The sequence below is a fragment of the Stegodyphus dumicola genome, chromosome 9 (genome assembly GCF_044657685.1).
Source record: "Stegodyphus dumicola isolate Sdum_Otavi_A_Nest chromosome 9, ASM4465768v1".
NCBI classification, from domain to species: domain Eukaryota; kingdom Metazoa; phylum Arthropoda; class Arachnida; order Araneae; family Eresidae; genus Stegodyphus; species Stegodyphus dumicola.
The window spans coordinates 107,049,790-107,077,368 of record NC_140776.1 but is presented as its reverse complement, the minus strand read 5'-3'; the positions used below and the strand labels follow the sequence as shown (position 1 = coordinate 107,077,368).

Sequence of the window (27,579 nt, the reverse complement as noted above, 5' to 3'; positions counted from 1 at the left end):
TCTTAAACTTAACAGAATAGATGAACAGGCCAAGTCAGCCTCTGATATGAAAAACACAGGATGAGAATAACTGGTGATAACTTATTATAATATAGGAACAGGTACATCAATCTCAGACGTGAAAAACACAACAGGATGAGAATAACTGGTGATAACTTGATGAAGATAATGTTTGCATCATATCGGTTGCACTTTGCAATATTTAGGCTTGGCAGGTACTTGGCTGCATTTCCATGCAATGCTTCATAGTAAATACTCTCCGGACTTGAATCTGATTCTCTGCTTCCATTCTTGTCTTTGACAGCTACAGCATTTTCAGCATACTATGCATCGCAGTGCGACACTATGACTGGGACACAGCTCAGCTACTGGGATAGGCCACATGGAGAGTAACCAGGACAACACACAGCTCTGATGTTTCAGAACAAAATTATGTAGCATTACACTTTTTATCTCTTTCAGTATTGCGCAGATGCAAATTTTCTAAAAGTATTTTTCCTTCCACACAATTATTCCATAAAGTCATTGATTGAAATGATATTTAGGATTACTTTTTGTGCCAATTTTATTAGTTTTGAAATTCAGTTAGAAATTATTCCCAAGTGCAAAAGGAAGTCTAGTTGTAATTTTTTAAATGTATGTACCTATATATTTGTAATTCTTTTTAAGATTCTCTACTTATATTAAATGCTGTTTTTGTCAGAAAATAATAAACCTATAATAAGTATATATAATTATAAAATACACAACTATGTTTTATGTTTTCTAGATCCTTTTAGTGGGAAGAATGTTGCTGCTTCAGTCACCAGTTCTGATGTAGCTGATTTTATAAAATACTGCTTCAACACATTTTATAAATATTTTTCAGTGCCGGCAAAAGGTAAAAAGTAAAATATTTTTAATTTAAGATTTTTTAGGAAGGTATTATTTTCATCATTTAAAGAATTTCTCATATTTATTTTCATTTATATTTATTATGTCATGCTAAAACTGAATTACATCACATGGAAAATTCTTCTAAATATAAAAGCAGTTGCTATTAAAGCAAGGGCCAATCACTGATTCCAAAAAAATGATATATAAATTTATATATGAAACAGAATGGAGATAGATATCATAAACTTTCAAAAACTGTTGTGTAATATGTTAAACTTTTCTGTTTCTAAAGATTGTTTATATGATGTGAAAAATTGTGGGGGAAAGAACGCCTTCAAATGTATATTTCAGAACTCATATGCCAATAGTTAAGGGTTTGTTGACACATTTTCTGTATAGAAAAAAGGTAAATAGGACCTGAAAGGAACATAAATTATTTACTTGATAAACATTTCTTTACAACAATGGTTATAATAATTGTTCAAAACAGGGTTGCCACGCTATTTGGAAAAACGGGAAAAGTCAGGGAAATCGAAAATTGGCCAAAAAATTTTAGTAAATTTAAATATTTTAGTCAAAATCTGGAAAGTCGGGAAATTTCATACTGCGATCCCCAAAAAAGCTGTTTTTGCACCAACATCAGAAGCGATGACTCTTTTGGTGAATTATGTATTCTGTTAGCATCATTCGGACAGCTGCCAATTTTCACAGCACCAATCAAATTGTCTTTTAGAAATGCAAAGCAAGTTTCCAGTAACCTCAAGTCGCATGCGGATGTGCAGTGCATGTTGAACAAAAGTAAATCCCCGCTCTCCATTCTCGTATAAAACAAAATCTTTTAAACCTTTTCTTCTTTCAAGATGCCTCATTTGTCATTTTGCCCTAAAATTTTTAAAAAAAAATCATCTAGGCTATTCATTTAATATATATATATTCGCCAAAATACCATTGATTTTTTGCAATTCAGTTTTTAATCCTTAAGTAATTAACTTTATTTGATACTTTTCTATTTCGCCAGCGCAAATCTCGCCAAGCAGACTTTATTAGCAACAACACACGGTATACACATAAAAAATTGTTAATAATGCTGCAAATCTCACCAAGCAGATTTTATTGAAGACAACACACAGTATACACATAAAAAATTTTAACAAATGTTCGTTCTAAGAATATTTTAGTTTGGAGGCATAGACATTTTAATATCATTTCAATTATTTTCTAATGGGTCTTTCATTTCACTTCTGCACATAAATCTGCAAGGTAACATTCCAGATGATGACATGCCGTTCCTCTGTGTTTCTTACTTCACCATTTGGTGCTATCCCACAGTCTATCTATTTTTTGTGTGTGCTTTTCAGTTTCTGGATCAACAAAATTGTATTTATAGTTCACTTTGAAATGTTCGATACTTTCCTCTTCAAGTTTTTCTGTGCAATATGATTTCTATGAATTGGAATATATTATAGTTCCTTTTACTAATTGCTTCTAATATAATCCTCATAAATTGGCTTGGCACCTTCACAAGGAAACATTCCTTTGTTTCCTTGTGAAGAAAATAAGGAAACATACCTGTGTTTGATGGTAAACTCCACCAAAGATTCACCATTGTGGTAGAATCCATCCTAAATTATTTTTGTGCTTCATGAACATACTTCCATCCAACTGATGATCATAGTAGGTCCTCCTATTTTTCATTGTTCACATTTAAGTGAAGAATCCACACAAACCTCGCGCATGTAGTTATTCCAGTCCATAACTGTTCTGTGACTGATTTCCAACTACCATTTAATTGAAGTTAATTCTTCACTCCAATCATAAATAAACCTCACACACTTCAAGAAACTCAATTTCAATGATTCAAACCATGTGCCTTTCTGTATATTTCTTTTACTGCAACAAGTTGAAAGACTACAGTGTCATTGAATTTCATCTCCAAAATAAAATTTCATTTCAGAATTATTATCGCTAGCAATTTTAAGCACAATGCCTTTCGCTTGAGAGAAGCTGACAGATTCTTCTTCTGCTATGGGCAAATCCCAAAATTTTCATTGATTTTTCATCCATTTTTGACGTATTAGGAAAAAGACATGAATTTACAAATTCAGTATGCTTTCATGGTAGAACATCCTGATTTGTCATTTCATATCACATGGTGATCCCAAGTGATCTCATCTTACGTAAACTATACTATAAAAATCTATATCTCTCAGTAATTATCTACATTAATTTCAATTTTATTCTGGAAGTTAAATGCAAGAATTATTTCAATGAATTGCTTACTCAGAAATTATGTAAAACCAGTGCTTTACTTCGCTAGTGCATTCTCATTAGAATTTATCAACTTGACCTTTGACTTTGCCTTTTCTATATTTTCACCTTCGGGTGAGCAGTGTGATTGAACCCTAATTGACTTAATTATCGCCAATGGCCTTAGGGCATAAAATTCATCTATCTGGTAAAAATTCTATGTAATTGTATGGCAGTGTTGAAAGAAATGATCAATCTGATAAGAAATAGCCACAACTTGTTTCGAAAATGTGGCATAAAAGGTTACCAGCAGGATATTCCATTTGGCATCGGTTGTATCATTTTTGGCGACCTTATCACCTGTGCCAGTGAAATGGAAAAGTACCTTTTATTTTAATGTTATTCGTATCATTTAATATGTCTTCTTCCTTCTGAACTTGTTTAGAATTAGTTAATTATACTTCAAATTTCAGGCAATTTTCTCTGGGATACTTGTAAAACTAATTCTAGCAGTAATATGACATGCCATCACATAATTTAGTGCATAAATTTTTTACTTATGTATGCTGCTAAATAAATACAAAATACTTGAATTTATTTAAAAATATCGTTAAATATATTTCTTTCTTCCTTTAACTATAAAATGTCTGCAGAAAAGACATTTTTAAATCCTGATTGGGCAGATTCTAATCTCAATCCTCTGGGTATAAAACAATTCCTATTATAGTCATAAAAGTAATGCTTTCAGGATTATATATATATGTGTGTGTAAGATATAAGAAAATACAACAGTTGCTTTAAAAATAATTGGTGACCTTAAAATTAAAAATTCTAAATTTGCTGCTCGTCCCCTAAATTCATCTTCTCCAAAATTCGAGATCCTTTTATGTTATGTAACAACCTAATTTTAATCATAGCTTAGAATACTTTCTGCAAGTACTTAGTATAAATACTCTTGCCACAAAAAACTATGTTATTCCTTTCTTTAGCTTCCGCCACACCAACATCCATGCTGCTTTTCTTGTCCGTCTAAAATGATATCGCCCATTAATATGTGTAACTGTTTATGATATAAAAAATATATTGTCTATGAAGAATTATTATAATGTGCCTGGAAATAATGATGGTAATTAGCTGAACTTGGTTTGGTATCAACATCTTCATCCCGTCTTGCCACTCTGCTATCACGACTATGCATCAAAATTATTACATATATATAACGTCATACGCAACTGGCAAATTTTTGTGTTTTCAAGCGGTACCATAATTAATTTACACTCAGTACAGCCAATGCACATTACGTGGATAGCCTGGCATTCTTAAAACACACCTGGAAAAGTCAGGAAATTTTATTCTTCTGTTTGAGTGGCCATCCTGTCAAAAGTGTGTGCATATTTTAGCAGCATTGACAGAATTGAATGGCTTATACATTTGCTGGTAGAAGAAAGGTAGGTAGTTTGCCTGGTGGTACCTTTGGTCTATCGATGCTGCCAAATATGCATTACTTTTGGTGGATACAAAAATTTTAAATATTGCTGCTTGTCAACAGTGGTGTAAGAAACAGTTCATGTTTCACATCTTATTTCTTGTGTTTGTGCCTCCATGTATCAGTTGTGGCCATGCATTCCTATGCAAAAATGTTTGTTGTAGTTATCTCCAACAGCCCTTAACATCTCCCCCCCCCCCAAGTTCTGACTATCTTCGCATAAGTTTTTCACACAGGGCAGAAGATGAGAGAAAGAAAACTTATTTCTATATAAAATATAGAGAATATTAGAAGATCTTATGGATCTATTTAAAAAGCAATAAAATATATATTGTTGTGGCATATACTGTATGTGTCTTTTTTGGAATGCACTTCAGCTTGCTTATTGTAACCTGATAAAAAATTTAAATTTCTGATAAAAATTCTTGTTTTTAACCATAATGTCAATATAATATTAAATGAAATTTTTAACACTATTTTTAAACCTAATAATTAATTATTGTTCTTAAACCTGACTATTGTAAGCTAAACCTATTTGTTATTTATTATAATTGTAAATTTTTCTGACCCTACTTTTGTCTCAATGGAAGTGCATCATCTGGAAATTGATTTGCAGTGTGCCATTATATCAGAATAGTATTTTTTTCCAAACTTTATCCAAAATTTAAAGAAAATAGCATTATACAAAAGTAGGACTGCAAGTGTTTTTTATTCAGTTGTTATCCAAAATTTAATGAAAATAAGACACTGTAAATATTCCTTTGGTGAAATGTGCACTGACTTTTCCTGCCTTCCTCTCACTGTGCTGTATTGCTTACTTCTCCACTTCATCCACTGTTTCAAGATGTAGTAAGTTATATAGAATTGTGGGGTGCTTGTTACACCCATAGTGATGTGTAAACAAGAATATGTGTAAAAAAAATTAGTGATCAAGAAATAAAATTGTGCATTAAAATCAACTGCCAGATCTAAAAGTTTTTCTTCCTCATTATGCACCTCATGAATCCATGCAACTCTATCATTTTGTATATTGTTATGTTTTTATCCTCAGGTTAAGGGTTCATGGATTTTGAGTGAATAATGACAACATTTCATTAATTAGCCAGTATTATTCAAGACAGCTCTAAAATCATGTTTACAGTCGTCAAAGAATTACTATAAACATGCTGAAACAAACAGCGACACAGCCTTCAGGCTATAAGGGTGAGAAGACAGCTTCATGGCAAAGCACCAGAGTACAGCTCCCGACTCTACTCTGTCCTTCTAAAAACTCTACATACTGTCTACATTCTCCACGTTACGACTCACAATGCACTCAACGATACACAATAGTACAGCTCTCGACTTGGTTCGGTCGTTCTTGGAGCTCAACACACTCTAAGATAAAACTCGATGCTGCACTAACTAGCAACATACTAAGCGAAACTCAATGACCAACTCAACACTAGACTACGAGACACTCCCTCGCCGACTCTTAGCTGACCCGACTAGGCACTCACTGACCGACTGTGAACTCGCTATCTGCATACCAACAGGGTTTATATAGCTTTTGGCTTACATTCAAGAACATTCTGGGCTAAACCAGTAAGAATTCGTTCCAGAAGTTCTACATTCGTCTATAGCACACCACCAATTTTTTCACCAAATGGGCGATTTCTTGCCAAATGTGGCGACCCTGTCTTCCTTTGCCATTTTCTGGCAACCCTAAACCCGCTTTGCAGGGAAGCTATCTTACTGCGCCTAGACATTCTAACATTGCCCCCTCCCAAGGACTGCATGTTCCAGGCAGAAGCAAAATTCGATACAAACAAAAGGTAATAATACAGTACAAAGTCCGAAATAATCTAAAATCTGGACCTCAAAGCCACAATTTTTTTTTTTTTTTTTTTTTTATTAATACTCTATGCATGCACATTTGATTTTTTTCTTCCATAGTAAAACATGGAGATTTAATTTCACTTAGGCACTAAATAAAATACCTCGTTATGGAAAAACAATCATGTAAGCATAAATTTGTGAGATTAATAATTTGATTTGGTACTGATTATCTACTTTGCATACATCTCAAACCGAAACATTCACCTATTTTATATCCCTGACGCTGACCTGGCAAGTCATTATTTACAGTACAAAGTCCGTAATCCGGAGTCGTTGGGACTTCGGCGATTCCGAATTAGGGGTTTTTAAGGATTATAGATCATCAATTTAAATCTCGTAAGATGGCATGCAGAAATTATACAATTAAAAATATTAAACCGTAATTTATGAAATAAAGAGCAATTATGATCTAAAGGGTATCAAAATTTACAAAAAAAAAAAAAAAAGAAAAGAAAAGAAAAGAAATTGTTTACTTTATTAAACATTTTTACCAATGTAAGTTGTATAAGTTGCTTCGTTTTTTGTGCTAATACTTTCTCTTTAATTCTATAAACAGACATAATTTCTTGTTCAATTACAAAGTTCCACTGTTCAAGTCCTATTATTGCTGTGTCGAGAATACCGACTAACTTGTCGATTAAAATTTTTTCGTTTTCAATAACGTTCTCTGTTACTTTCTTCATTATCGGAAACATGCATGGGTAAACACTTTACTGGCTTTATGTCCATGCGTAGCGGATGCGCGCATCAAATGCGCATGCGTAAGTTTGTGGCTTTGAGGTCCGGATTATAGACTTTGTACTGTATTATATTTTGCTTTCATCACCACATGTTTATCAATACATGACAGCTTCAGTAATAACTCATGCTATGATGTCTAAACTTTTTTCTATATTAGTAATTGAACAAGAGTATGGCAACTTTTTATGCTAACATTATGCTTGGCGATTATTATAGATTTTTAAATGCTCTAACAAATGTTGACGAGGAAAAATTCAACAAACATTTCTTTTCATATGCTAAAAATAGATTTTGCTAATGAAATTCATATGCCAAAAGATTACATTTGGTTATAGTTAGTTAGATTTTAATTAAGAATAACCGATATGTTATTCACCAAAAACCCAGAAGCGACGGCAGAATATGTTGACACTGGACGGCAGAATTTAGGGAAGATGAAAGTTTTGGAATTTGGGGAAACACCGAGCGGCAAAATTAAAGAATGAGAAGTTTTTGTGATTTAGGGAAAGCACTAGGATCCAAAGTTTAGGCATGGTGAAAATTTAGAACTTATTAAATTGCTTTGTAGCAGAATTTAACACATAGAGACTGCACCAGGCAGTATCATGCGCCGACCCTAGATAAAGCCTTCAGTATATGTGGGAGTTTATTTATTCAGGACGCAGATTAGTTTGAAGCACGTAAAGAAATAAACATAGGTATAGTGAATAACTAAACTAATACAATTCAGGCTTAATTCACTATGCAATAGGAGCAAGACAAAATTTAGCGAAACAAGTCGGCTTTCGTCGCCAATCTTGTGATACACAACCAATAATGTGAAACAGACGCTATTAAGCTAGGCTAAAATTATCTTTACTGATTGTAAGGCATTTCAATTAATGTAGCAGACCGTGCTGCTCTCTGATCTTCTTATTTGATCCAGCTCATCATTTTTTGCAGACTGTTATTATTACCGGCAATTTTATAAAAATTAAGCTTGAACTTTCGTTTATGTCAAAAAGAGTTTCCAATTCTTGAGTTGCCAAAGGATCTACAAGTGAAACCATGTTTTGATGTCCATTAAACAGAAAGTGGAATTGCTGCAAAAAGTGGATAAATGCATATCCATCTCAAAATTATGCGAGGAGTATGGCTTTGGAAAGTTCACTGTATAACACACAGTGTATGACACAAAAAAGAAAAAGGAACTTTTTGAGGAAGCATCTTAAACAACTTACATTGAAAGAAATGTTTAATAAAGTAAACAAATAAATCTTAAGCTTTCTTTTGTAAATTTTGATACCCTTTAGATCATAATTGTTCTTTATTTCATAAATTACGATTTCACATTTTTAATTGCATAATTTCTGCATGCCATCTTAACAGATTTAAATTGATGATTTAAATTGATGATGATTATTCGGAAAAATTCCAAATCGGGTGTCGCCAAAGTCCCGACCAGTTCGGATTTCGGACTTTGTACTGTAAAACAAACAGATAACTAAAGAAACAAATATTTGCAAGTTATATACACAAATAAACTGCATAACATTTTTAAATTTTTAAAGTTCAGAATAAATTTCAGTCTCAAGCTTTTCATTAAGTTATACCTGGGTCAAATATTTTTCACTGCAGTTCTCAAATGTATTTCTGTTTTGCATATCACAGTCTGAAGATTCAGTCCTTTCAGACTTTTCATCCAAAGGAAGATCTGAAACAGTTTGTTCACCACTCTGTAGTTTATTCGCATCATGTATACAGCTCAATTCTGCATCAGAGTCATGAACGGAACCTGATTTTTTACAAACACAAGTACCCTGGCTTAAAATGAAGTTCATGCCTGCACAATCTGTATTAGGAGACACGCAGTTAGTTTGTGGAGTGGGTGAATTTTCTTGCAATACTGGAGCACACTGCTTAAGCTGCACATCAGCTTCTCCCATCTGTGCATCACATGCACTTTTAGATGTTCAACACTTGATGCTGTCTTTAATCTCGTTAGATGTTTCATTCTTCATTTCTTGATTTTTTATTCTTCCGATGCCACTAATGCCATGTCCACATCTTCTTTTATGGCTCCAGTTTCTTTTGCAAGCTGCACTTTCATCTGTTGGAGTTGCTCTTGCACCTTTTTTCAGCCGGGTTTCATCTCTTCTCATATAGCCTTCATCTCTTCATATCTAGCTTTTATCTCATCATATCCAGCTTTTATCTCTGACAGTTCGGTTTTCATTTCAGCCTTCATCTCTTCTTGGAATTCAGCAAAGGGAGTCATGAAATGTCTTAATAGTTCTTCCATCGCTCTTGTCACTGGCATTCACCCTCTAATCCCACTTCTGACACCAGTTGTTACGTTTTTCTCCTCATATTAAGGGTTCGTGGATTTGGAGTGAATAACGACAACACTTGATGAAGTATTGAAAACACACTTTATTAGCCAGTCATCGAAGAACTACTGTAAACACACTGAAACAATCAGTGACACAGCCATCAGACTATAACAGTGAAGACAGCTTCATGGCAAAGCACTAGAGTATAGCTCCCAATTCGGTTTGGTCATTCTCGGAACTCAGCGTACTCTCGAAACTCTCCACGCTACATGCACTGGACGATGCGCTATAGTACAGCTCTTCACTCAGTTCGGTCGTTCTCGGAGCTCAACACACTCTAATATAAAAATTGATGATGCACTAACTCGTGATACTCTCTCGATGCACTCGACGGCCAACTCGGCACTAGACTACACAACACTCACTCCTGATTCTTAGCTGACTCGACCAGCCACTCACTGACTGATTATCAACTCACTCTCCGCATACCAGCAGCGTTTAAATAAAAAAATAACTTTTTGTAGGTATGCTTAGAATACATCTAATTTAAGATGGTGGTAAAAATTTTATAGGTTATAATTCAATTTTTTTGTCAAAATATTTATAAAAATAATTTAAAAATAGGAATTTTAAAAATAAGTCATAAAAAATGGGTGAATTTTATTTGGAATGAACCTAAATTTCAAAATGTGAAAGGAACAATCAAATAACGTTAATAAAAAATGAGATATTAATAAATATATACCATAAAAAATGAGATATTAATAAATACAGTCAAAAGTCGTTAACCGGACTCGTCGGGACTTCGGTGATTCCGGATTATAGATCATCAGTTTAAATCTGGTAAGATGGCATGCAGAAATTATAAAATTAAAAATATGAAACCGTAATTTATGAAATAAAGAACAATTATGATCTAAAGAGTATCAAAATTTACAAAAAAAAAAAAAAAAAAAAAAAAAAAAAAAAGCTTATTATTTATTTGTTTACTTTATTAAACATTTCTTTCAATGTAATACTTTCTCTTTAATTCTATAAACAGACATAATTGTTCAGTTACAAAGTTCCGCTGTTCAAGTCCTATAATTGCTGTGTCAAGAATACCGACTAATTTGTCAATCGAAATTCTTTCGTTTTCGAAGAAGATCACTGTCGGAAGCGAATTATAATGACGAGGAATTTGATTTAAATCATATCAAAGACGGAGTACATCGAGATGAAATACTACATTTAGTAAGGAATTATAAGCCAAATAAAATAAAAACATCTGCCCTGAAGATAAGGATAGTGCTGACAGATCAACTTTCAGTTCATTGCGCGCCACGATGTCCCCCCCCCCCCCACACGCAGAGCAGCATGAAATTGATAAACAGATTTCAGAATGGTTAGATAAACAAATCCATTATCCTTTATCCATTTTTTGCAGCAATTTCACTTTTTGTTTAATGGACTTCAAAACATACTTTTGCTTTGTAGATAGATCCCTTACATATTAGTAAATATATATCAGAAATTCTATTTGACATAATCGAAAGTTCAAGCTTACTTTTATAAAATTGCTCTAACAGTCTGCAAAAAATAAGCCGGATTCAATTCGAAGATTAAGGAACGACGCAATCTGCAACATTAACTGAGTTAGATAATTTTAGCTTAGCTTATACCGGCTGTTATACATTAAACGCGCATTCATAAACATACTTTGCGCATGCGCACATGCATATTCGCAGCAATAAAGGTCTTACGCGCATGCGTCAATGAAACGCATGCGCAGAAAGTTTGTAGCTTTGAGGTCTGGATTACGGGTGTCCAAATTAACGACTTTTGACTGTATATACCAAATTCAATTAACACTGATGAGCTACAATTTTGAGAGCTAATTTTTTAAAAAAACTAATCATATGATTTTTACAAAACTTGGTATTTTGGCATAATTTGAGTCATAGAATCTAAAAATGAAAACAAAAATGGCATATGATTTCAGAAAACATCCAATATTGTGTCAAAATACCTATATTAGAACAACACTATATATAAATTTAATACATATCCTAAGTCGCACTTTCGAGACATACAAAACGCAAGTTGAATTTTGACAATCGACCAAGTAGAACGGGAGATATCGAACTGTGCCGTTTTTCTATTTCCACAGTGTATCTCGTGAATGTTCTTGTACTTCCAGTACCAATTCAGTACAGCCTTGTGTTCAACAAACAACAAATGAACTAACCTCAACCATTGCTGCTCCTCAACAGCTTCTGCTGCACTGGCTAATATAACTGGCTTGTTCTACCACCAACCACCTCCACGCACGTATGGCATAAAATGAAAGCTCCACCTACTCTGACTTATTTAATACCTTACACTACACTATACATTAGATTAGTGAATATACGTCTTTTTGTTTAGAAATTATTTAATTATAAATACTGAGGTACATTTTTGGACCCCTTGTATATGTGTACATATATACAGCAAACTCTTGCAGAAGTATGCATGACATTTGATATATTTTCAATATTAACACACAAAACTGCTTGAAAACATTTAACAGCCTTTCAAAAATCAAATACAGTACAAAGTCCGAAATCCAGACTGGTCGGGACTTGGCGATTCCGTATTTGGAATTTTTCCGGATACTAGATCATCAATTTAAATCTGGTAAGATGGCATGCAGAAATTATACAATAAAAATATGAAATCGTAATTTAGGAAATAAAGAACAATTATGATCTAAAGGGTATCAAAATTTGCCCCCCCCAAAAAAAAGCTTAATATTTCTTTCAATGTAAGTTGTTTAAGGTGTTTCCACAAAAAATTCAAAAAAGTTCCTTTTTCTTTTTTCTTGTGTTATATACAGTGGACTTTACAATGCCATACTTCTCACATGAGACAGATTGCCATTTTTTGGAGCATTTCCACTTTTTGTTTAATGGACATCAAAACATGGTTTCGCTTTGTAGATCTTTTGGCAAGTCCAGAATTGGAAACTCTTTTCGGCTGAATCGAAAGTTCAAGCTTAGTTTTTATAAAATTGCCGTAATAATAACATTCTGCAAAAAATAATAAGCTGGATCAAATTAGAAGATCAGGGAGCAGCGCAGTCTGCTACATTAATTGAAATGCCTTATAATCAGTAAAGATAATTTTAGCCTAGCTTAATAGCGTCCGTTATGTTATTGTTAATTATAAATTTTGTCTTGCTAGTATTGCGTACTGAATTAAGCCTGAATTGTATTAGTTTAGTTATTCACTATACCTACATTTATTTCTTGCACATGCTTTAAATTTAAACTAATCAGAGTCCTGAATAAATAAACTCCCACATATACTTAAGGCTTTATCTAGGGCCGCCACTCGATAACACCTGGTGCAGTCTCTACGTGTCCTAAATTCTGCTACAAAGCGCTTTCCTAAGTTCTAAATTTTCACCATGCCTAAACTTTGGATCCTAGTGCTTTCCCTAAATCACAAAAACTTCTCATTCTTTAATTTTGCCACTCGGTGTTTCCCCAAATTCCAAAACTTTCATCTTCTGCCGTCCAGTGCCAACATATTCTGCCGCCGCTTCTGGGGTTTTGGTGAATAACATATCGGTTATTCTTAATTAAAATCTAACTAACTATAACCAAATGTAATCTTTTGGCATATGAGTTTCATTAACAAAATCTATTTTTAGCATATGAAAAGAAATTTTTGTTGAAGTTTTTCTTGTCAACATTTCTTTGAGCATTTCAAAATCTATAATCATTACCAAGCGTAATGTTAGCATAAAAGGTTGCCATACTCTTGTTATTCAATTACTAATAAAAAAAGTTTAGACATCACAGCATGAGCGATTACTGAAGCTGTCATGTAGTGATAAACGTGGTGATGAAAGCAAAATATAATAAATAATGACTCGCCAGGTCGGCATCAGGTATATAAAATAGGTGAATTTTTCTGTTTGAGATGTATGCCCAGTTACGGAGCCAAATTATTAATTTCGCAAATTTATGCTTAAATGATTGTTTTGAAATGATTGAAAAAATGTTAGTGCCTTTCAGGTCCAGATTTTAGATAATTCTGGATAATGATGTCCGGATTTCGGACTTCGTACTGTAATACCTGCTGTGTGTACTTTGTTTATTATATTTCAAGAGGTGATTGATCCTTTTACCGTATTTCATGACCCAAAACGCATTAACAACAGAATAAGACTTTTAACTTATTCTGGATGCTCCTTATATATATATATATTGCATGTATCTATAAATTAATGAAATTTTTTCACTTTTAAAAAGAAAGAGATTAATCTTTATTTTTAACACATTTACTGGCATACTATGCAAGATCATATCATCTTAGCCATTCACATGTTTGTGCATAGTGAGGTATGTTAATACTTTTAATAGTCAGTTTCTGGTGACGTTTCGTTTATCTATTATTCCATTCTGAAAAATTCTTTTTTGATGTAATAACGTGCATAAATTGAGGTTTAAATCATATATAAAAAAACATCATACATAAAGTAAACAATAAAAAAATATAATCTCTTTGCTGTGTTTGTGCTTTAAAAGAATGCACTGTCAGTCCTGTGGTGCATTCTTAAGTTTTTGCCATAATAAATTAACCCTCTGAGCAGTGCGGGTTTTTGGATCTGTTATCTGTATTTAAACAGCATTTATTAGCTACATTTGTATAATTATTTATTTTAATATCTATTTTCATAAATGTACATTCATTAAGATGACATTATTAAAGAAAGAAAGCAAAATGTCTTAAACTGTAAAATCTCATGACTGGAGGGTCAAACTAACAGATTCTCCCTGTAGTTTCAAAAATCATCCTAAAATTAGATTCAAAGCACTTCATGAGGATTATTTACAGTGTTTTTTAATTATTTTCCTCAACCACTAACCTCTTGAGGAGACTTTAAGTTAAACAGTAATTTTTGTAAATTAGGCCTTCGTCAAGATTCGCACTTAGTCCCAATGATGATGATGGCAGCTGGCACTGCTAACCACCATACTGATAAGGATAGCATTATGCTCTTTATCAATATTATCATATATAATAAATTATGTTAGTTCTTAGTAGTTCTTAAGTCTTTCACAATAACTACATTTCTCACACATATATTGGTTTAAAAAATGTTATAACTATCATTTTCAACCTACACTGTTTTTAGCATAACAGTTTGATTTCATATTTCTATTCGATTTGCAGGTCAAGTGAGACATAAATGCCAAAAAAGACTATATTCATTTAGCATGTGTGATTTACGAGTAAGTATTTTGAACTTCTGATATTTATTTTGTCCAATGGTGAAATTTAAGTTGTTGACCCATGGTTCTTATAAATGATCTATGGAGTGATAACCTCTGACAATATGATCATTATTATTATCTAATTACATTATGAAAAATACTGATGCCTCATTATAAAAGATGGTCACTATTCATAAGAAAAAAAATTACTGCATATTCTTTCTCAGAAAAACTTTGATTTATATGATTAAATATTGATTGGGAAGGATATCATTTTACAGAATTTTTGTATATTGACTATATTTTCGACCGGTAAAAACATACTGTGGTCATTCTATTACTTATGAATAAATTGCAATGAGATCACATCAAAATAAAATAAAATTATTAAGAATCTTGACCTTACAAAGTCTAGGAATGGAGAATATAATTCTCAACTTAAGGAAGCAGGTGTGCCGTAAATGCAGTTTTTCTTCTAAATTCTAAAATTTTTGTTGCACAAAATCAAGCAATGGAAAACACAAAATTCTTCTTGTTGCTTATGTTTTGGGGATGCTTTTGCAAAATATTTCTTTACTATTATGATGAATTCTTTTGCGTATGCCACCTGGGATGTAATCATTTGAGTGTTCCCCCATTTAACATTATTGGTGGCTTTCATATACTATCTACCAATACATATTTGGACACCTGTGACAACAAAGTAAAACAAAATTTTTGGGAGAGCCTCCACAAGCAGCAATACAGCCTCAACCCACCGGGGCATGCTTTTCACAAGTCTTTGTATAACGGCTATTGGTATTTTCTTCCAATACCAATTTCTTTCTTGGTGTTTTATTCCAGTCAGCTTGCAGTCCAATGTTGAACAGTTGCTGTACTCCTTAATTCAGCGATCCAAGCTCATCCTAGAGATTCTCGACAAAGTTAAGTCTGGGCTTTGGGCAAGCTAGTCTATTTGGTTAAACCCTATTGTCACCATACCAATCCATGACAGACCTTGCAACATGATAGCTGGCATTGTTGTCCTAAAAGTAACACGGGTTCAACCCATAAAACTGCCACAACATCAGGAAGCATACTGTCATCTGGAATAATGCAGTAGGCATCGCCATTGAACTTGCCATGACTTTGGACCAAGGATCCCAGACCATAATACCACCTCTGCCAAACTTTACTGTGGGCACTGGCAGGAGGTGATATCTAGGCAGATGCTAAATGGCACAGGGTGATTCTTGATTAATCTCTCCACAGAACCCGTTTCCACTAAAAAGCAAACAAATCAGCGAAGTCAAATGCAGTTGCCCCTCGCTCCCTGTTTTTTGACTGCGGTTGCTTTCCCTTTATTCACAGCGGTTGCTTTCCCTTTATTCAAGGTTCAGACTTGGTGCGTGAAAGTGCAGTTGCCCCTCGCTCCCTATTTTTTTGACTTCGCTGATTTGTTTGCTTTATAGTCTATGTGTTATATGTTTGATCAGATAGTCTATGTGTTATATGTTTGATCAGATAGCCTGGCTCAGTAAAAGTAGGCGGCCAGTGTAAATCTGATTCAAAATCCAGTTACGACCACGTGTCTGCTGATAACGAGCACGTGTTTCTGAGACTCCTTTGCCAATGCTTTTTTTCTTTTTCTCTTTTCTAGTAATTTCATTTTTCTGATGAGAAGGGACCTTTAGCTGCCCTCGAAATCGATTGTTTTAATATATGTAAGCTAAATACAAGGTCATTATTGCAATTTTAATTGTGACATTGGCATGTTTCTCTTCTATTCTAATGAGATGCTTTTCCTGGGCCAGCGCATGACTGGCGCATGAAACATCACCCCACACCACGCGCAAGAGCACAGTTGGCTCTTCGGTGCATGATCGGCTGCAAATGTGTTAAACCATCTAATGCTTTGTTTAATTTTAGGACCTTTCAAGTTTTGCTTGCAAAATTCACTAAAGCCATCTCGTACTTTCATATAAATGTTTTCCACTTAAGAGTTCCCTGTACAAAAGCCATTACAGCACCCATCTGGTCGATTTCCCAATCATATATATCTGCATGTAGTAATAAAACTCTTAACATTACGTAATGTTACAACTGGTACAAATGTTTCACTATAGTCTATTCCATCAATCTGAGAAAAGCCCTTAGCAACTAAAATCTTAATACTTTTCAATCTTGCCTTCAGAATTACATTTAGTTTTGAAAATCCATTTACTATCTATGATGTTTCGATCATCACTGATTATCAATAAAATTTTTTGAAAATCCATTTACTATCTATGATGTTTTGATCATCACTGATTATCAATAAAATTAATAGTTAAAAATATTTGCAATAGTCCAACTAGTAAAGCTTTTATAATCATGCGGTTCAGTTAACCCTAATATAACCGTGTGGCCTTTTAGTAAAAGTAATTTTATTAATTCTAAAATTTACTCTAAGAATTAAACTAACTTAACTAGACATTAGATTATTTATCTTCATTTCTTAGACCTGGGCCCATAACCTATATGCAAACTCACTACAGTAAAGATCAGTTACTTCAGCAAGCATGAGAATAAATACACACAACGTATCTGATGTAAGTTTGGAAAAGTGAAGTTTTATTGGATATGTACAAGTGTAAAGACAGTTACAAAAATATATATCAGTGGTACCATGTATGCGCAAAAAACATACTTAATGCTAACATTTGCATATTTTTATATGCATACACATACATACCACGGGAAAAGAACAGCAAAGAAGTTATACAGATTTCTGCTTGTCCAGATATGTGTTATTCTGCCATATAAGCTTTACTATGTCTTGTCATTAATATAAGTCTAATGTCATTGATGTATGTCTCACATTCTGAAGTTTAATAAACCTCCAAGAGAAGTTAGAAATTTCATGATTTGAAAATTTGCCTTACAAAAAAAAGTACTTAGCCCCCCCCCGAAAAAAAAAAACAATTAAGTGAAGCACAATTTATTTTACAGGGCAGGATGTTCTTACAATCTTAAATGATAAAAATATCTCAGATTTCAAATAATTATACAAAATGGAATAATTTTGCATTTCTTTTACGATCTTAAACTTAGTTTTTACTCCTATAAACACATAATTGTTAATACACATTTTTAATTACAGGTTCCCAATTCTTCTGATCCTTCAGAAAAATGAGTCATTTTTATGAAGGTAATTTTTTCCATAGGAGATAACATAAGCTGAAGAGTGTCTAGATTTTGTATATTTATAAACAATGTTAATATGTGTCGTGAGTATAAAAAATTTCTAGTCAAATATCAGTACTTGTTTGTTGCATTAATTCAATATTCTGCATTTTTATTGAACTTCAAAATTTTATTTTTTTATATAACAACAATGAAAATGCATAAACATTATATTTACAAAGGGCAGAAGTTTCTTTAACAATCCATGTCGCATTGTAATTTTTGAATTTTGATTATATTTTCTGGAAAATTTTCTGATTTACTTTTAGAATATAGAAAAATAACAAAGCTAAGTTAAATTTACAGATCAAGTTAATTTTGACCAACTTGTTTTTTTCCCCTCCCCCACCCCCAATTTCATATTACAGAAATATGTGATTCAAAGTTTTGAAATTTGAATTGCTATTTAAAAGTCTAATTTTAGAAATTTGAAATTAACATATTGAAATGCTTCACTTATATAAAATCAGCATCACTTACAGCCACTTGTAAAATTATTTCTATGCAAAATAGTAACTATCTTTTCTTCATTACATTTCATTACCGTTCATTTTATTGATTTTAGAAGTTAAGAAATGAGAAAACAGTATTTACAGAACAAAGTAATGAATACTGTGCACAGTACTTACCTCTAATATGCTATTTTAATGTACTTTTCTCACAAGTATTTTTTTTAAAGAAAAATATTTTTAATCTGTTACACTCAGAATTAATTCATTTCGATCAAGCAGTTAAATTCTTAAATTGTTTAGACATACAAAAGATATTATAAACACATATTATTAATGAGTTTTTTAATGTACGAATATATTCACCATTTAAAATAATTTTCTCAATTAAATTTTTAAAATTTCAAACAAGTTCTCTATTTAAAATTGCACATTAATAACATGAAACAGATCACAAACCAAAGCATAATTATATTGTTTTAAATTTTTCGATAATGCACATTTCCTGAATTTAATAAATACTATTCTATCTATATTTTTCGCAACTATATTCTAGTTAATGATATAGTAATTAAATGTAGGTAATGCATTGTTACTTATAATTTCAGAAAGAAATAATTATTAGTTAACTTTTAAAAATAGTTTATGGTGAAAATATTTTTATACAATAGATGTTTCATCATTATAGATAAAAAAAGGGCCATGCATTTAAAAAAAACAAATTTATTTTTCAGAACATAATGAAACAAAACACAAATTTTTATTATGTATGTTTATAGTTACAAATAAAAATTCACATAACAAACTTAAAAATCTATGAAAAGTTAAATGAACATTACAAAGGAGTTAAATGAAAAAAACATACAAAATTCACTATATCTGAAGTTTTACAAAATAAAAGTTTATGCAAAGTGAGCTCACAATCAGTGTTTTCTTGAAATTTAACTAATTTTTAGATAAGGGGATAAACTGCATGTGATGCAATACCACACTGATTTTTAGAATTCCTTGCCATTAAAATATAGCCATTCAATCCCCAGGATGTGCCCCAACTATATAAAAACGGAATAGCATCTTAGAACAGAAAATTAAGGAAAAAGACTCTTTTCATTCTTACCAATACATGCAAAATTGAAGTTTTTAAAAAAATTTTACTTTGTGCAAATTATATTTTTTGTAAAAAATGGAAGAATTTTAAGCCACAGTTATAAATAAATACCATTCGTACATAAAAAGGCTTAGAAAAATCAAAATGAAATACCTATTTTTAACAATCCAGTAATCAGTTCCATTTTCTGCACCATATCCCACTACTAATACAGCATGATTTAAATCCTCTTTAGAACATATGTGATCAACATAAATGCCTTCCCTATAACAATTAAATGTTCATTACAAAAAGCAATGTAATTTGTAGAGGAAACTAAATCAGTTCTTCATAATAATGAAAAGTCATACTTGCCCATTTATGTCCTCAATTTATGAAAAGAATAAACAGACAAACAAAATTTGAAATTCAATAATCCGCCAAAAAATACTGCAATGCATCTTTAGACAACCACTTACAGATCAGAAAATTTTAATCATTTTTGACAGTAGATTATTGATAATGGCAGTTACCAGTTTGCATAATGAATTTAGTATTAACAAAAGGTAAGCATGTAGTATGCAATCGTCTGCTTTTATTTTATTATTTATTTCTTACATGGTGTCACTAAAACATTAAAATCTAATTTGCAATAAAATAACCAAAAAAACAAATAATTAAAACAACAATCAAATTTTAATAATAATAAAATAAAATAATAAATAATAATAATAATAATTTTAATAATAAAGAAATAATTAAAACACAGTATTAAAAAGATAAAATAGTAGAAAACTTAAATTTTACGGTAATATACAAAGAAATACGGACAACATAAGTGATGAGGAAGAGAAGCTATTATTTGGATGAGGAGTCCCCTTCCACAAAATGTCAGGTAACTCTATTTCTGAGACATTTTATCTTTTTTTTTCCTTTCTCTTAGCATTACATTGCTTTATGTTTCACTCAAAATTTGTTCAATTTGGTTTAATACTATTCAACTTTTAAAATGTTTCTAAAGTGAAATTTGGCATTGACATGGAAAATATGTATATAGTAACTTATTATTGCTTTTATCAAGGTGATACTGTTAAATGAAAACTTGATATTTTAGCCGAACAGTTCTATATCTCCCGTTCTACTGGGCTGATTGACAAAATTCAAATTGCGTTTTTCATGTCTCGAAAGCACAACTTAGGATATATATTAGATTTATATATAGCACTATTCCAACATAAATATTTTTACACAAAATTGGACTTTCTCTGAAATAATATACAGTCAAAATCTTTAATCCGGACTCGTCGGGACTCCGGCGATTCCGGATTATCAGTTTTTCTCGATTATAGGTCATCGATTTAAATGTGGTAAGATGGCATGCAGAAATTATAAAATTAAAAATATGAAACTGTAATTTATGAAATAAAGAGCAATTATGATCTAAAGGGTTTTATATACTTTGTTAAACATTTCTATCAACGCGCGCATGCGTAAAGCATACATTACGCATAGTCGAAATTAGAAAATTGCAACCAGAAAACTATCTGATGTGTATTCGTGATATTTATAATCACGAGGAATTTGATTAAATCATATCAAAGATGGAGTGCATCGCGATGAAATACTACATTTAGTACGGAATTATAAGCTGAATAAAATAAAAACATCTGCCCTGAAGATAAGGATAGTGCTGCGTTATACAGTCAAAAGTCTTTAATCCAGACATCCATAATCTGGACCTCAAAGCTACAAACTTTCTGCGCATGCATCATACCTTTACACATGCACATAATATGTTTACGCATGCGCGTTTAATGTTCAACGGACGGTATAAGCTGAGCTAAAATTATCTAATTCAGTTAATGTTGCAGATTGCGTTGTTCCTTAATCTTCGAATTGGATCCGGCTTATTATTTTTTGCAGACTGTTAGAGCAATTTTATAAAAGTAAGCTTGAACTTTCGATTATGTCAAATAGAATTTCCAATTCTGGAGCTGCCAAAGGATCTACAACGCGAAAGCATGTTTCAATGTCCATTAAACAACAAGTGGAATTGCTGCAAAAGATGGATAAAGGCATGAAGAAAGTGGCAGAGAGGTGATTTCTCTAACCATTCCGAAATCTGTTTATCAATTTCACTCTGCTCTGGGGGAGGGGAGAGAAACGTCCTGGCGTGCAATGAACTGGAAGTTGATCTGTCAGCACTATCCTCATCTTCAGGGCAGATGTTTTTATTTTATTCGGCTTATAATTCCTTACTAAATGTAGTGTTTCATCTCGATGTACTCCGATATGATTTAAATCAATTTCTTCGTCATTATAAATATCACGAATACACATAAAATAGTTTTCTGGTTGCAATTTTCTAATTTCGACTATGTGTAATGTATGCTTTACGCATGCACGCTTTGAAACAAATATGTTTTATAAAGTAAACAAATATTAAGTTTTTTTTTAAAGGTAAATTTTGATACCCTTTAGATTATATTTGCTGTTTATTTCGTAAAACGCGGATGCATAAACGTATTATGCGCATGCATAAACACATACGCGCGTGCGTAAAGTTATTATGCGCATGCAAAGAAAGTTTGTAGCTTTGAGGTCCGGATTATAGATCATTCCAGATTATGGATGCCCGGATTAAAGACTTTTGACTGTATTTGAATCTAATATTTCTATTCGGAAAAATATGCACAAAATGACAGAATGAAGGGAGGCAGCTAACTATATGCATAGATCTTTAAAATTTGAGAAACGTTCATTTCAGTTTTATGAAATATATTTCAACAAAAACAGATAACTTCCCTTGCATAATATAACATTTTCATAATTTATTATTGCTCTAAAAGAGTACTGTATCCATTAAATATATTTAAAACTGCATCACTGCATCTGCTTCTGTAATTGCCAAAAATTTATGCAATGAACAGAAATATGAGCAGAATAATATATATGAACTGATGTACATATCACATCATTTATATTGTAATAATACTTAACAGATGATCAAATTATGCTAGAACACATACATAGTAGATCATTGCAGCCAAATCTAACTTATTAAAATTCACCAATGAGATAGAAGATTGATAGGATAACTGATAAAGTATTTTTATATGTTGGTCTAAAATTCTGGCTAATGGTAACACTTCTGCTAATAAAATTTTCAGTTAAGTTTTACAAGATTTCTGGTTGTATTTTTTGTAAAAAGGAGTCATGAAAGTTGCAGAGAAACACGCAATAAAATTGCAAAAGAGTTGCTGATCCGCATGTCCTAACCACGTACATATGTACCATATTTTTAATTTAACTCCATTCCAAGTAAGGCTTAGTTTAGTTTATTTGATCATGACAAAACATACAAGAAATATCTGCCTGTAAGAAGGGATACCTTCGTGCAAGACTTTCTAAGGGAAACAAAATTGTATTCATTTTTTGCAAGACAAAAAATATACAGCTGCTGCTGAAGTCATTTCAAACAAGCTCTCTTTGAACAAGTATTAGATTAGGCTATAAGAAATATTAAGCATTCAAGAGCAGCATTTCTTAAAGACAATCAGTAACTTTTTGTGTCATGTGCATTTTGCTGGGCTGGCCACAATTTAATGATGGCAATTTTTCATAAAATAACAAAGCATAGTTGTTTAAAAAGTATTCACAATTGAAATTTATTTACATTACACATCCCAGAAAGCTCATTTCAGCAACAACAGAATGAATCAATGTTCAGAGCTTTAGCCACTTTAAATAAGCAAGAAATTAAACCACTGCAGAATAAATTACTAATATTTACCAAATACGGTAAAACAAACTTTTAAGGAAAAAACTTAAATATAAACAGATAATTATAATTGTTGAAAAAATTGGATAATATCATCTTACTTGTAAAACATGAAATTATAACTACTAGCATCAATAGCCACTGATACAGGTCCAATGTTGGCAATAGCAGACTGCAAGTCCTTCTCACTTGAGCGTCTGATTTTGATGTACTTGGTGCAGTTAGCTCCTATATCTGATCTCTTAAATTTACAATCACTGCTCTGAAAAATCGTAAAAGACAATTTATAATACATGACCTTTACATCTTGAATCAAGTTTTCATGTCACTTGCCTACAAAGGTTTACAGCATTTAGAGGAAAATAAGCCAGTTTGAATGATGGCTTCAAAGTAATTACATACTGTTGAAGAAGCATGATATGTATTTACATAACAAAAACTATATCAAAATTATTTTAAAATATATATTTTCCAATTTTTTGTCAACTTAAATATTTTAAGAAATCAAGTTGCTTGATTAAATCATTTCTGATGCACAAAAGCATTAGATGATTAGGCCACTCTTGATTAGTTGTGATTAGTTATGCAATTATATTCATGTATTTAGCTCATTGGAGATGAACCCAATACTTCTGAGTTTTTGAGAAGAATTGTAATGCTAGCCACCGTTCCAAATGATATAAGCTCAACACTCTGTGTTATCAGGATTCGTACATATTTCTGCACATGGAAATTAAGTACTTTTAAGGACTGCTAAGGACCATCAATAAAAAATATTACGGACTTATCAAGCAAATAGGTACTGAATAAACTAAAGCAATCATCTACATTCAAACTTCAGTTTTGTAATACCACTTTTGTAATTTGTAAGAACAAAAATCTAAGATGTATTAATATTAATCATAATCTAATACAGTACAAAGTCTTTAATCTGGACTCGTCGGGACTTTCGTATTAGGGGGTCTTAATCCGGGCGATTCCGGATTATAGATCATCAATTTAAATCTGGTAAGATGGCATGCAGAAATTATACAATTAAAAATATGAAGCCGTAATTTATGAAATAAAGAGCAATTATGATTTGAAGGGTATCAAAATTTACAAAAAGAAAAGCTTAATATTTATTTGTTTACTTTATTAAACATTTCTTTCAATGTAAGTTGTTTAAATTGCTTCATTTTTTGTGCTAATACTTTCTCTTTAATTCTATAAACAGACATAATTTCTTGTTCAGTTCCACTGTTCAATTCCTGTAATTGCTGTGCCGAGAATACCGACTAACTAGTCTATCAAAATTTTTTCGTTTTCACTAACCTCTCTGTCACTTTCTTTATGCCTTTATCCATTTTTTACAGATATTCCACTTTTTGTTTGATGGACATCGAAACATGCTTTCGCTTAAGATCCTTTGGCAGCTCCAGAACTGGAAACTCTTTTTGACATAATCAAAAGTTCAAGCTTACTTTTATAAAATTGCTCTAACATTCTGCCGAAACATGCTTTCGCTTTGTAGATCCTTTGGCAGCTCCAGAATCGGAATTTCTATTTGACATAATCGAAAGTTCAAGCTTACTTTTATAAAACTGCTCTAACAGTCTGCAAAAAATAATAAGAAGGATCCAATTAGAAGATTAAGGAACAACGCAATCTGCAACATTAACTGAAATAGATAATTACATAATTTTAGCTTAGCTTATACCATCCGTTATACATTAAATGTGCATGTGTAAACGTATTACGCGCAGGCGTAAACACATATGTGCATGCGTAAACACATTAATGAGTTTATGCATGTGCAGAAAGTTTGTAGCTTTGAGGTCCGGATTAAAGACTTTGTACTATATTTAACTTAATTATAAAACAAAGTCAATAATAGAATGTTCAGAATTTTTTCCAAGTAAAATTAGCATTATAAAATTTCTTAAAACATTTATATTTTACACGTATAACAGTCCCAAACATTTTATAAAAGCTTAGTGGCTTTTTATTTCAATTTTACTAATAGCTAGCTTTATATATTGATTCTTTCTTTTATTCCTCATTTTGTGACATGCTCACTCATTCCACATTTTATGCAAATTTCGTGTTAAGTGGGATATCCACAATAACGATTAAGGGAAGGCGATAACTCATCTTAACATGTAGAGATAATTTGTAAGGGTGGGCAGTTAGTTACAAATAATTGAATCACATAATTAATAAACAGATTACATGGTTACAATCACTTTTTTTTTTAATTTCTAAAACATATCCATTAGAAAATAGGTAAGAATATTTTGCAGAAATTATAGTACTGCAATAACAAAATGTCTATACATCTTTTCAATTTGAAAATTTTCCAGATACTTCAGCTAATTTCCATCAACTCCCTTATTTTTTGCATCTTTTCTAAGTTCATTTGCTTCAATAAACAAATCAATGTCCCATTAGTTTCTGCTTCATCTTCTAATTTATAAATGTTCCTTTATATATGTACCTTTGAAGAATAATTTTCTCTCTCCCTTTATAAAATCAATATCTTCTTCAATAAGTTTTTCCATTTTAGAAATTTTGGATTTAATCAATTTCTGTAATTCTAAAGAACTGATTGTACTTAGAATGTTTAAAAGACTTTTACAATAACTGATAATATGATATTATATTTTATAATAATATACGATAATTTTATTTCTTTAATAATATGAGTATTGGGAATAAACATGAAATGATTTAAGGTCAGAGCTCGAACTAAAGTGACAGAAGTTTTAGAATTTAGTGAAGGATGGAGCAACAAAACTTAGGGATGGCAAAATTTTTAGAATTTAGGACATGCGCTGAGACGTACATCTTTTAATAAATTTCAGTTTTCAATTTCTTTGCTTTCTTTGATTGCCTCAATGTTTGTATCTAGAGGAAAAATAAGTAAATAAAGAGATGTTAAAAGAAAGACTTCTGGGGTCAAAGAAATGAGAAAATTCAAATAGTTTTGTTTTCATTGTTTTACCAAAAATTCTCCAAAAGATAAGAAATGCATCACAAATTTCCTATAATTTACGTCCATTACATGTTAATAAAAATTATTAAGGTGTTAAAAATGTTTATCACTATAATGTACGAGGGCTATTTTTTTTTTTCAACCTCCGATGGTCTATAAAGAAAAGACGGGTGAATATACAAAAAAGATTTTATTACCAAAAGTAATGTACAATACAGGTTATTTCTCTACATAATCACCTTGACGATTGAGGCATTTGTCATATCTGTTTAACAAGCTTTGCAATACCCTCTTCATAAAATGTCCCCGCCAATGATTGGAAGTGAGTTGTGACGGTTTCTTTCAGGTCCACATCATTTTGGAAGTGCTTTCTGCCAAGCCACTGCTTCAGTTCAGGTAACAGATGAAAGTCACTTGGTGCTAGGTCGGGACTATATGGTGTGTGTTCGAAAATGTACTATTGAAACTGCCGAAGGAGCCGTTGGGTTACATGAGCGCTGTGAAGACGGGCATTGTCGCGGATCAGAACAATTCCAGAAGTCAGCATGCCTTTTCGTTTGTTTTGAATAGCTCTCTGTAAGCGTTGCAAAGTTTCACAATATGAATCTGCATTAATTGTTGTTCCAGGCTGCATAAACTCCAGAAGCAACACACCTTTTTGGTCCCAAAAAACAGTTGCCATAACCTTACAGTTGTTAAAGGTTTGTTTGAATTTTATGAGTCTCTTTGGAGAATTTGTGTGCATCCATGGTTGTGATTGTCATTTCGTTTTGGGCGTGTCATATTGAACCCACGTCTCATCACCTGTCACAATGGATTTCAAAAACCCTTCTCCGTCAGTATTGTAAGGGTAAAGAAACTCAAACGCTGCAACCATTCGGCGAGTTTTGTGGTCATCAGTCAACATCTGTGGGACCCAGCGAGCGCAAACTTTTCTGTAGCGCAACTGTTCAGTAACGATAAGAGTACAGGGAAGATCTTGAAACTTTCGGAAATTTCACAGATAATTCACTTATGGTGAACCTTCGATTTTGCTTAACCGCTTGTTTAACTCGTTGAATAATGTCGTCTGTAGCGACAGACTTGCGTTCTTGATCCCCTTCATCATGCACATCATTTCGGCCATCTTTAAACTTTCGACACCATTCACGAACAACACCATCACTCAAATAGGTGTTTCCATACATTCGACTCGTTCTTCGATGAATTTCCGCTGTACTGTTCCCTTCTGCCTACAAGAAACGAATAACAGCTCGCAATTCACACTTGGCGGGAGAATCAATAGCGGCAGCCATGTT

General features: G+C 32.2%; 2 protein-coding genes across 17 annotated transcripts in view; one reads left to right on the top strand and one right to left on the bottom strand.

Annotated features, from left to right (window-relative positions):
• Positions 1-27,579, bottom strand: part of LOC118185894 (procathepsin L-like) — a 178,259-nt gene that overhangs the window by 72,317 nt on the left and 78,363 nt on the right. For 4 of the 6 annotated variants that reach the window (XM_035355834.2, XM_035355836.2, XM_035355835.2 and 1 more), the window contains exons 6-7: positions 23,409-23,569; positions 19,701-19,811 (exon numbers count right to left, since the gene is read on the bottom strand). In XM_035355834.2, the coding sequence (XP_035211725.1) occupies positions 19,701-19,811; positions 23,409-23,569 (272 nt within the window). Of the gene's footprint in view, positions 1-19,146; positions 19,492-19,700; positions 19,812-23,408; positions 23,570-27,579 lie in introns of those variants that run through there. The other 2 variants (XM_035355840.2, XM_035355832.2) reach the window with 1 other exon arrangement.
• LOC118185893 (terminal uridylyltransferase 4-like) overlaps positions 1-27,579 on the top strand; it is a 153,161-nt gene that overhangs the window by 107,867 nt on the left and 17,715 nt on the right. For 6 of the 11 annotated variants that reach the window (XM_035355831.2, XM_035355821.2, XM_035355823.2 and 3 more), the window contains 3 exons: positions 770-880; positions 14,746-14,804; positions 17,908-18,068. In XM_035355831.2, the coding sequence (XP_035211722.1) occupies positions 770-880; positions 14,746-14,804; positions 17,908-17,940 (203 nt within the window). In that variant the 3' untranslated portion in view covers positions 17,941-18,068. Of the gene's footprint in view, positions 1-769; positions 881-14,745; positions 14,805-17,907; positions 18,069-27,579 lie in introns of those variants that run through there. The other 5 variants (XM_035355828.2, XM_035355825.2, XM_035355827.2 and 2 more) reach the window with 3 other exon arrangements.